Below are 12,599 nucleotides of genomic sequence, written 5' to 3'. Positions count from 1 at the left end.
TATATATCTGTATATTTGACTGGAGACCAGTAGAATCATATATTATTATATATTTTTAAATAAAAAAAAAACAATGCACCATTTTGGGGAATTACTCATATTTATATTTACCCTTGCAATTGAGCTTAAAGCTTGCACTAGGAGTAGGGACGACAATAGCTCAAGGCGTCAGGATCAAACCAGCGATTTCGTATATCGTTAGGCGGCCATAACTATTGCGAATTATTTTTAGAATAGTTTAGATGTTAGATATTTTTAACCACGAATGAACTCTAAAAATGACGGATTAATCCAAAATTTATCGATTGTCGAGCCCATTAGTGTCAACGTCTAATTCAGAGAACTTGCGAAACGAATACACCTCAAGAGAATACTCTGTATTCAGGGCAAATGTTATCCAGTCACTATCAATGATACCCTTAACAATTTGTAGAAATCCTCCACGTACTACACTCTCGAGAGGATTCTTCTCGACAATACTAATCGAGAAAATATACTTATAATATAACTTTGTCCCAAATCAATTTAAAGTTATTACTTCTGAGACATGATTCAGTGACTAGAGGACGAGGATCTCAACCAAAAAAAAGCAGTGTCATGTCTTACTGAGCACCATAACTTGAATGTGTCTTGTTTAAGAAGAAAACGTTATTGGGATGACACTGATATGATTATGTGGTCCTGATCGATTTCAACTATGTTCACGGCAAATCTCAAGGGAGAGCAGCCAACTACGCAGAGAAATTACAGTTCACATTGTGTGCTCAGTTTGAAGACAGGTACACTCTCTATTCCCTCAATCTCAATGATAGACGATAATATGATGATGAACCCGCTGTACCAACGACTGGAATGAGTTCAGGACCAACAACTTTATTTACTTTCTGAGGCACGCGAGTGTACAAACTTTCAACTGCCAGACTCCAGGCTGTTATTGACAAGTTTTCGATAGAAAAAACTAACAACTTTTATCCGCACGACATAGGGTTTGAACCCAGAATCTCGGGATCTGTGGCCTTATATCTAGCTACTAGACCAACGAGGATATCTGTATTACGAAAAAATATTTTTTAATAGATGAATACTTACTATAGCGGCGCATGGTGGGTTAATCTTTGTTTCTTATCCTTAAGGAGGCACTGGCCGAACTATAAATTTTCAAATTAGTTTAAAAAGTCTCATTGTTGAACAAACACATGGCAGTACTTTGCAAGATTTCATGTCACCTCTTTACCTTTTGCTTCCTACTATCCTGTATATATGTTAAATAGCTTCTCAACTTAAGCTGGTAAATAAGTAGTTTGCTTGGTTTGTTTTTGTATATTATAAAAGGAAGAGCGATGCAAATCACAATCAAAAATTTACTAGCAGATGTCCCTGATCTTGCATGTCAGCGAGTATTTATTTATGATGATTCTAGGGTAATACATATATACCTATAAATTCAAAAGAAAACGAATGTGTATATAATGCTTGGCATAAAAAGTTGACAAAGTACAATAATGTTTTATCCTAATGGATATATGTTTGAGACTTGAGAGATGTGGTCGACATTTGACCGATCACCATGGAAAATTACACATCTTATATTTTTCTCATAGAAGATTTATTTTACTATTAACTTGCAAACCATATTAACTCACAGCTCAGCCGATCACTATGAGGCTTGGTATGGAAAGGTAACATATTGTATGGATATATAATATTATCAATGTAACCATGACAAAGCAAGATTAAGGTTATCATTACCTCTTCCAACCTCCATTATTTCTGTAAATCATTGGAGATAATTTGTCGTTGGTAATTGTCTCGTGTCACCACTTATTTTGCATACTAGCTACCAGTCCTGACTTTGCATGGGTAAAACAATAAATTAATGCTATACTTATTTCAGTCACTTCATATATAGTATGTATTCGGATTGAAATTCGTACTGTGTCAATTCATTTCGTACTCGTCACATGCTCTGTTTATTTTTTTAAACGCTAATTATAATTTTTTGTATTATTTATGTGACGGCAGATTCGAATTGCAAAGTATCAAAGACAATATTTTCGAAATACTAACATACTAAAAAGCACATCCTCAAACTATAAACAAAAATAATATGTCAGTTTCATATCAATCGGAGTCGTAATTTTTAGTATATGAGGATGAAACAAACAAACAAAACTTACCTCTTTTTATTATTAGTACGATAAATGAAGAGGAAACGTTTATAAAGCCATAAAACAATTTAATCTATCAGTTCATAGAAATACATCAAATATGTCAAACATTATAGCAGTTCTGTTCGTTTCTGTAATAGTGAAATGTGAGTGCGCGAAAATATTAGCAGTCTTTCCAACCCCATCGATCAGTCATCAAGTAGTATTTCGTCCCTTGGTGCAAGAATTAGCAAAACGTGGACACGATGTGACAGTGATAACAACAGATCCAGCTTTTCCAAAAGGACAAAGTCCTCGAAACATAACTGAAATAGATGTTCATGATATATCATACAATATATGGACAACATTTTTACAAGCGGATAAAGGGAAAGAAGAAAATGCACACACACAAATAAAGTTTATCTTTGAACTATTGGCAAGAGTATTTGAAGAGCAAATGAAAACGAATGAAGTCCAGAAACTTATTAATGATAAGAAAAATAAATTTGACTTACTCTTTATAGAATCATGTGTAAGACCGGCTCTAGGTTTTACTTACTTATATAAAGTACCCGTTATTGAGATAAGTTCGCTTGGTCCTATTTATGAAACATTTGATAAATCAGGAGCTGCGACGAATCCCCTCATATATCCTATAGCAACCCGTCAACGGTTGAATATATTAACTCTATGGGAAAAAATTCAAGAATTGTATACACAGTTTAAAGGAGAATATATATATGGAGCGCTAGTGAGTTCAGAGGATAAAATGCTACAGAAAATATTTGGTTCAAACATTCCTAGCATTACAGAATTAAGAAAAAATGTTGATATGCTATTTTTAAACGTACATCCGATCTGGGATTACAACCGTCCTGTACCACCTAATATACTTTATTTAGGAGGCTTACATCAAAATGCTGCTAAAGAATTACCAAAGGTACATAGAAGAACTAATTAAATATATACATGTTTTTAAGAGTGTATTAGTACAAGAGATCTTTCGAATTCAAATAACGTTTAGCGTTTTCTTTTATTTTTAAATTATTTTGATAATTCGTAGTGGTAATTCGATATAATAAGTAAATTATTAATTAAATTAAAAATTAAAAAAATCTAATAAATAAAGCTAATACTTAGATTGCAAATAATTTGTTTACGCATAACAAAAATAATATTATTATTAACACTCTCAGCTAAGTATGAAAATATTGTAAATTGACATACATTTTCATTGTGTTTTAACAAGTACGGTTTATTTTAGTAGGTTTGCTTTTAATTGTATGCTTCTATATATTTTCTGTATTCTGTTTTAGTAGCAAAATGTATTTACTGATTCTCTGGAGCTTCAACTCGTGATAGCCCAACATATAGTTCGCAATGGCAAAAACGCTCTTGTCGTCGGACATTTTGAATTAAAAAAAAGCTATGTTCCTGCAATTTATTAAAAGTTATTATACATGTTTTCACGGGAAATTCAGTTGAAATATGTATATCTGTAAACCTTTAACATATCTGTTATGAGTAGTTCATGAGTTGGCCAGAAAGAATATAATAATTTTTGTGGATGGTGGATTTATCTTTAAATTAACGTACGGTCATCACCACTCAAAAAATATGTAAAGCTTACACTTGATAATATATTTTAATGTATATGCATATTTTAGGGACAGACAGATAATAGTTTACAGAACACAATAGAATATGCATTATTTTAAGCATTAATAAAACCTAAACTACACATTCAAAAATGTGGTGTATGAGACATTTTTTTATCTTATCTTAAAATGCCAGCGAAAAGAAAAGTACTTTTTTTTAAATCTTATTAACTTATTTGTAAATTAACCTTAACAAATAATATTTATTGTATCGGCATTTTGTACGTTCGTAAGAAACGTATTCGCTCGACTATTTTTCTGTCGAGTGACGAAATCTCCAAATTTCCATATAAAACCCTTTTATTTTAACGCGATAATGTACAGCCTATGTTCACCCTGAAGGTCCCATCTAAATATTGGTAAATTTGATTTCGTGTGAGTAGTTTTAGTGATTTTGTATATGATGGTTTTGATTTTGTTTCGTGCTTTATAATATTATGTATTTATATGGAAACTAGAATTAAACTCGGTCTAGTGGCTAAATACAAGCTCGCAGTTCCCAAAATCCTCGGTTCAAATCCAAGGTCATGCCGATAAAAAAATTATTCATATTTACAATTTTTTTTTTATTATTATTACTTCATACTTCAACTTGTATAGGTCGCATAAAATATTTATCATTTTGCAGGATCTCAAATCTTATCTCGACTCTTCCAAAAATGGTGTAATATACATGAGCTTCGGTACAAACGTTAAACCTTCATTGTTACCGAAAGAGAAGGTGCAAATATTTATTAACGTATTTTCCGAGCTGCCTTACGACGTTTTATGGAAATGGGATAAAGATGAAATTCCAGGACGTTCTAAGAACGTAAGAATCTCTAAATGGTTCCCGCAGTCCGATTTGCTCAGTAAGTTCAATATTTTATTTCATTGACATAAAGTCATGATAACAATTTTATTATGAATGTTACTATTTCCAGAACATCCTAAAGTTAAGCTTTTCATAACACAAGGAGGTTTACAATCGACAGACGAAGCGCTAACAGCTGGAGTACCTCTTATCGGTGTACCAATGCTTGGAGACCAATGGTTCAATACTGAACAATATGTTACACATAATATAGGTATCAAGCTCAGTATAGAAACACTGACAGAGAAAAAACTAAAGGAAGCCATAGAAACTATAATTACAAATTATAGGTATGTTTATAAATGAGGTGCTTGCTTTTATAGATGATTAAAAATCTGAAAACAGTAAAATTTTTACGTCAAAAAGTTTTATAGCATTGTTAATATTCGTATCACTGTTTTTGAGTGAACGGTCTATATAAGTAGTCAGTTATGATTGCTCCTCTCCTACATAACCTCATGGCAATAAATGCCAGGAGTCTATTCTTTCCTGCCCCACATAAAAAAATTACTCATACTTTTTTATTTTGGGTACGCATTTTATTTTCATTTTTACTTTTAGCTTTCGTCAGAATGTTGTGAGATTAAGCAACATTATGCGAGATCAACCACTATCACCATTAGAACGCGCTGTGTGGTGGACGGAGCACGTCTTAAGACATAAGGGCGCCGCGCATCTACGTTCACCGGCAGCTCACATACATTGGACTGAATATTATGCCGTTGACTTAATTCTGTTACTTTTAGGCTCTTTTGTAATTTTGATGTTAATATTTACTTTTGCAATTCATATAGTTTTATCAAAATTAAAGTATATTCGGATTAAAAGCAAAATGAATTAAAATATACACACCAACGTAGTACACTTTTATTTTTGTGTAATAAAAGAATTAAATGAATAGGTGATGATTGATTTATCATTTAAGAGTTTATGTTTGTATCAGTTATGAACTAAAGTATTAGTAAAAAACTGTTGTTTTTTTATATTCCATTCCAAATGTGCACTTTAGTGAATTATGAGCATTTTTTTTTTAATTTAATTTATGCAAATGAAAATTCATTTTTCGTTTCGTTTTCGGTCTCCAAAAATTTCGTGATCGTGGGTCAAAATTTTGAATTGGTAAACTCACTTCCTTTTTCTACCTTCTAAGAATAAACTTGTTTAATATTTTCGTCACCTACATTCAAGAGCGTTTTCTGTTCTTGTATTCGCGCGACAAATGTTGCAATTCTGTTCACTCTGTACGCCATTAATTTAAAGTAAATAGTTATTTGACATAGCTTAGTGACTATAACACGTAGATGTTAACTGCGACTCACTTTTAGTTATTATACATCTCATAAATACCATTTAAACGACGAATTATCAAAAGTAAAAGTAATGAATTTATCGTCTCGTTTGACAATTTTTTTTTTTTTTTATAAAACATTCGATTCGATGTAAGGTAGTAAGTAGATGTAAGTAGTACCAAGGTCATCAAAGATGATAAATTTCATGAACTGTATTTTTATCGGTTAATTACACATGCTTAATTAACGGGAAATAATGCTGCAACTTGCTACAGGTTAAAGAGAGTATGAACCATATAATTGGTAACACGAGATGTTACAATTTTAAGTAGGTTGTCAAGTTTGTAATAAAATATAAATTGACTTCCGGGTGGAAAATGGTCACCCTCATACTTTTTGTTAAAAGTCTAATGTTTTGCTCTCCATGGATAGGACTGAACACATAAATATGAAAAAAGATGAACATACACACAATACAAACTAGCAAGTACATAATAATAATACAACACTATTAACAATTATGTTAACATCACTTAAGGCTCCCACTGATCTAGAATTGGGAGAGGCTGGTAATCTATCATATAGGTCAACTAGTACAAATGCCAGTCTCTTACACAGAATCACCTTAATAAGAATAGACTAGCGTAAGAACAAATCCTGCGACCATTTCTATGTAAGAGAGTAATAATAAAATTATTATTATTATGTATGTACGACCTCCGTAGTCGAGTAGTGTGTACACCGGTTTTCATGGGTACGCTACTCCGAGGTCCCGGGTTCGATTCCCGGCCAAGTCGACGTAGAAAAAGTTCATAAATTTTCTATGTTTTCTTGAGTCTGGGTGTTTGTGGAACCGTCGTTACTTCTGATTTTTCATAACACAAGTGTTTTAGCTACTTACACTGGGATTAGAGTAATGTATGTGATTTTGTCCAATATTTATTTATTTATGTATAAAAAAAAGAGCAGCATTCTTTAATATTAGTTATAGATTTGTATATCAAGAGAAAGCGTAGAAATAAATAAATAAAATTGGCGAATGGGTGATGAAAATTTGTAAAAAGAACGAACTAGTTAATTTCAATATAAATATTAAAATCACAGCTACCAAAGATCAAAGACGATTGACATTTAAAGTAATATGTTATCTTACATTTTTATATTAGAACTTATATAAGTTAAATTGAAATCACAAAAATAAGCTATTGAAATATAAAAAAAAACTTGAACAAATAGTATAAAAGTGAATTCTTTGAACGTTTTATTTTTGTCCTGTCAACGTTACATCTAAACGAAATTTGAGCTGAACAAGTTGACAAACAATAGTTAGTACTATAAAGAATTTTCGGCTCACACCGTATACATTTAAAGACGAATTTCCTTTAAAATCTTAATAGTTTAAGGGTTAGAGCACACTTGCGAAAATTGACATATCACTTCTCTTAAGTTTCTACAAAGATGTTAGCTGTCTGGTTTGTGTTAAGTTAGCAGTATGCTTTTGTTACTTGAAATATTAACGTACTATTACGAGTTCTGCTGCCATTTATCTAAATAAAAACTTTAAAAGTGTGAGCGCTAGACACTGTTGATGTTATAGATTGATTGCTTCGTCGGTTAAATGGCTAGATATATGTAAGGTCGCTGGCCAAGATATCCTTAGTTCAAATTCAAAGTCGAGCCGACAAAAAGTTATTGGGTATTTCCGCCGAAAAAATATTATTTGTGCGATTAAAGGTGCACTAGTGCCTCGGAAAGCACGATAAGTGGTTGGCCTGCAAGGCCAACTGAACTGAACTTTTTTTATCATATTTACCGTCCAATCAGATTATCAGAAAAGAGAGTGCACAGGAATAAACTGCATTGTTCGAGAAACATCACTAAATTAGCACAAAAAAAAAAAAAATTATATATTTGGTATATAAAGATATTTTAACGCTAATTATATCTAGACAAACTATTACATCATGGTGTGTCAATTCAGTGTCAGGTAAATCTGGTTTGTATTTGTTCCTTGTTCTATATTGATATTTTGTTTTGAAAGTAATTTGCGCATGAATATCCTTTGTGAGATTTTACTTAAGAAGTATGCACGTTCTGAATCTGTAGAACTGTTCTGAGGATAATACTTTTGTGATTACATTGGATCAAAGTTGTCCAGGATATCCTTTGGCACTTAGGAATTTGAAAAGAAAATTTCCAATTCGTCGAAAAACTACTCTTCAGTCGATAATACACCCTCAGGCGTTTATGTTTTACCGTTGACATATTATCCTATATCTCTAAAACGTACAAACACAGCTTTCATTGTGTGATTTATCTATGTCAACCGAAATAGTCTTTCACCCTCAAACAAGGATAAACGAAAGGGAAACCTTACCTTTACTACTAGTTTTACCCAAGAAAAATAAAGAAATATCTATGTTGTTAATAAAATATTATTTTATAAGTTTCTTTGTATATTTGTGTTTATGTGTGTTAGTTTGTGTACGTATACAGATACAGTAATGTGAATGTGTTAAATTGATTGATTTTCAATTGATTTTCAAGACTATTCTTACCTTACCTTCAAATAACTTAAAATAAAGTTAAAAAATAAAATAAAGTTTTTATAACATTTAGTAAAAGTTTAAAAGGGTAATATATAATAATTATGTCAACTACAATTGACTGAGTTGTTAAATATATATTATATTCAGATTAAAGTTGACTAAAAATATTGTAATAAAAAAAAATAAAAAATTTAATTATTTGAGTAATTTTATTATATGGCTTATGCAATTCCATTTTATTTTAATTCGACAAAAAATAGTATTATTTTTAAATATAATAATGCACATGTTTATCAACAATTATAATAAAAGATTGTTTACAATAAAAATTACTCGAAAGGCGTCAAATCAAAACTTAAATGGGTTTGACATACCTAAATCAATTATTAAAGTTCGGTCCCAACCCATGTAATGCCATTAGGGTCAACAACGAAGTGATTTATTACAGCGATTTGTAACCGGTTCTCTTATTACACAACTGCCCCGGGGCTGGTGGAAAATTCAAGCCGTCACGTGTGTCTTAAGTGATCATAAAACGGACGAGAGATATTAAGACAGATTTTCTTGATTTACTTATGTAAATGAATCTTTTGTAAAAAAAAAAAATAATACACACTTATACAGAATAATAATACTTGATATTCCAGTCAGTCTGTCCGTACAAAGTGACCACATTTTTCGCTAATTCGTTGCTGTACGAATTAGCGAGTACAATGAATAAAATTTGAACTTAACTAGATTCTCTAACCTGTGACTCTAGTTATACTACAATACTAAGTGATGGTGTTTGGGGGTAATTTTGATTATATTAATCGTACTAAACATCATTAATGGTAATTATTGTAAATAGCTATTCATATAGACAGCTATAATAGGTCTCTCAATTGAGGTCGCGAAATTTTAATCCGAGTCATTAGTGCTTGAGGCTTCGGAAGCTGTTCGTAATTTACATTGAACAATTGTAATGTTGATTTTACATTTGAAACAACATCTATCAATTTTTTTTCTTACAATTTAATGCACAATATCTTGAGGTCAGGATCAGGTAATATATTTATATATATATCGGTATCGCTTATAGCGTTTCCTCAGACAAAAGGGGGCCAAAGCTCCAAGTTCTCTGTATATCACATCCAGTCAGGACTCACCGCCTTCGTCATTCATCGGTCTAAATGAGTGGAGACACTCAGTTCTGCGTTTGCCGATCCACGGTCTAGATTCTAGAACTCGTCTGCTCTAACGTTCCTACGACATACACGATGATAAATTAATAGACAATATATCAAAACAGACAATAAAAATTCAAAACTAAATTGAAGAACGAGCAATATATTATACAAAACTTCTATTCGATTCGACTTTGTCTCTTAATTTGAAAAATTACTACGAGGGAAATATTATTATGTACTTATAAAGAGAGACATTCACGTTGTCGCTATGAGCCGGAATTTTTATTAAATTCGTTCGTTCGACGGATCACTGACCTTTGAAATACTAGAAGTGTTAAAATCAGTAATGTATTATTGGTCGTTTTACATTTATTATTAGCGGTGGTTTGCCGTTAGATCTGCCTTAAAATAGGATTATACGTACCATATTATATGTACAAAACTATTTCATGCGTGATTTGATTTCCAGGTTGCAAGATTGGCTCAATAAGATGTTATTAACAGCCGCAACTGTCAATCAATAAGCGTACTATTTACCGTGTATAATTTAATCAAATTCAAGTAGTTACTAAGATTGGTGCTTAAACATGAAATCTCTCCAGCTTTGTGATATAAACCAGCTGCTCTGCCTTGTGAGTCCTAGCGTGATGTTGTATAATATAAAACCTTTTTCTTAAATATATAATACTAGCAACTATTAATAAATAAAATTATCTGATACAATTTATACCCAGCACTAGGAAATTATGTTTTGTAAAAATTAAACAAAAGTAGATTACACCCTACATAGAAACAAACAATATTTTACCTCTTTATAATTTTAGTATAAATAAATCAAACTGTTCAACTAATATTATAGTTACCTTAAATTTAAGAAAATGAATTTATTAACATAAGAATTGATAACATTAAGTGCTTAAATATATACAAATATGAATTACAAAGAGTTACTGTATAAATCTTGACTGCGTGGAACGGTGGCAAGAATGCTAGCTGCATTTCCCCGATGATTCGCAATTCCGATCCTCCGGGCTAAAAAAGAAACCAGCCCTCCTATCACCAGTGGACGCAATAAGGCGAGGTGTTATACTTTTGATGAAGCTTTTTGCACCATTACTCCAAGGGCCAAGTGTTTCGACAGCAAATGGGACAAAAAAGTAATTTGACATAAGACACGAATATTTAGACCTTTTTATGCTTCAGCTTTTTCAACTTAATAATATTAGTGTAAATGTATTGGAGCATTTACTTATATATAAAGCTAGACAAATAATTAGTCTATTACATCACAATACACACAAATACACTGGCAGACGTACTTACTGACACCGTCTCTGAAACACATTACGCATTCTGGTATAAGTGTAATGTATATTCATTTAAACTTCTTTGCAGACATTGAAATATGTTACTACAATTATAAGTATCAATATTTAAATAATGATGATTTTAACCAATATAATGGAATAAAAACGGAATAGATGTTAGAAAATCCACAACAGCGCGATTTTTAAGGCATTTTCTGCCTCGCACAACCACTCTGTGGAACCAACTTTTGCCGGCGGTTTTTCCGAACCGTTACGTCTTGGGAACCAAGAAAAGAACCCACACATATCTTAAAGGCCGGCAACGCACCTTCAATACCCTCGATGGTGCAGATGTCCAAGGGTGGTGGTAGTCACTTTCCATCAGGTGAGCCTCCTGCTCAATGTTACCTATATCATAAAAAAGAGTTTAGATTTTAGAGAGGGAGAAAATTTGTAATAATCTGTGACATAAAGTCAAAATCGGCCCAAGGTTAACTTTCATCAAGATAATAAGTTTCGAGGAAGTTCGGATATTTATTATTAGAAATGAGTGGGCGTTTAGCGAATAAAGGAACGGAAAATATGTTATGAATTTATCCTTTAATACGAGATATTATTAATTCTTATCAGATATATTGGTTAATTCTTATCAGAAAAAAATATTTCTTATTCATATTCTGGACTCGATCTTCTAAATATTTACGAGTAATTTATTGATATAGATGTCGGAGGGACATCAGATCTATTGTCACTTTTATTGTTCATCGTGTGGGCGTACAGTTGTTAATCGTGAAAAGAATACAAAGTTACTATTTAATTACACCTTTATTACACTATTAGGTTGACACACAAAGTAATCAGAATAAGAACTCAGCACTTCAGGAACGGTAGGGCAGTTCTCTGACCTCACTCGGCTAATGCGTTGCAGTAAGTGTTCTGCCCCGATTCTTTCGAAAGAAGAAACAGAAGATGCTGTCTGAAGATAGCACTGAACTACACCGAAGTCAAGTTCACAACCGTAGGCGCGCTTGTCGTGAGTGTCTGTACGTTTGACCGGAAGCGACATACATAAGAAACGCCTTGGATTATTATTATGTTTTTACTATGATGCAACACAATGACCATAATTGTCAACAAATCTGTTGAATTTAAGACAATATCAGCTTATGTTTGATTATCGCTTAGTGTTTTACTTACCGTTCTTTTAACTGACTAGACATTTTTTTATCATATGAGTAGGCGGACGAGGAAATGGGCCACCTGATCGTAAGTGGTCACCACCGCACATAGACATTGGCGTTGTAAGAAATATTAACCATTCCTTACATCACCAATGCGCCTCCAACCTTGGGAACCAAGATGTCACGTCCCTTGTGCCAGTAGTTACACTGGCTCACTCGCCCTTCAAACCGGAATACAACAATACTGTTCACTGCTGTTTGGCGGTTGAATATCTGATGAGGCTTACACAAAGCCCTACCACCAAGTCCATCTTGTAGATCCCATGTTTGATGTTGCATTGCATTGTGCGTAGTGTTCATACCATTTTTTTGAGATTAGTATCAATTAAATTTTCACATACCTTTTATAAAAGCAACTTCTTAACAAGCTTTTATTAAATTCG

At 32.3% G+C, this 12,599-nt stretch overlaps 1 protein-coding gene across 1 annotated transcript; it reads left to right on the top strand.

The window, feature by feature from the left end:
* Positions 1 to 2,267: 2,267 nt before the first annotated feature.
* LOC125072820 (UDP-glucosyltransferase 2-like) lies at positions 2,268 to 5,520 on the top strand. The gene is made up of 4 exons (XM_047683522.1): positions 2,268 to 3,090; positions 4,437 to 4,659; positions 4,732 to 4,951; positions 5,223 to 5,520. Exons 1-4 carry the CDS (start codon positions 2,269 to 2,271, stop codon positions 5,500 to 5,502), a joined length of 1,545 nt encoding a protein of 514 aa, XP_047539478.1. The 5' UTR covers position 2,268; the 3' UTR covers positions 5,503 to 5,520.
* Positions 5,521 to 12,599: the final 7,079 nt, after the last annotated feature.

The sequence above is a fragment of the Vanessa atalanta genome, chromosome 22, assembly GCF_905147765.1.
Source record: "Vanessa atalanta chromosome 22, ilVanAtal1.2, whole genome shotgun sequence".
Taxonomy (NCBI): domain Eukaryota; kingdom Metazoa; phylum Arthropoda; class Insecta; order Lepidoptera; family Nymphalidae; genus Vanessa; species Vanessa atalanta.
This window is presented reverse-complemented; position numbering and strand designations above follow the sequence as displayed.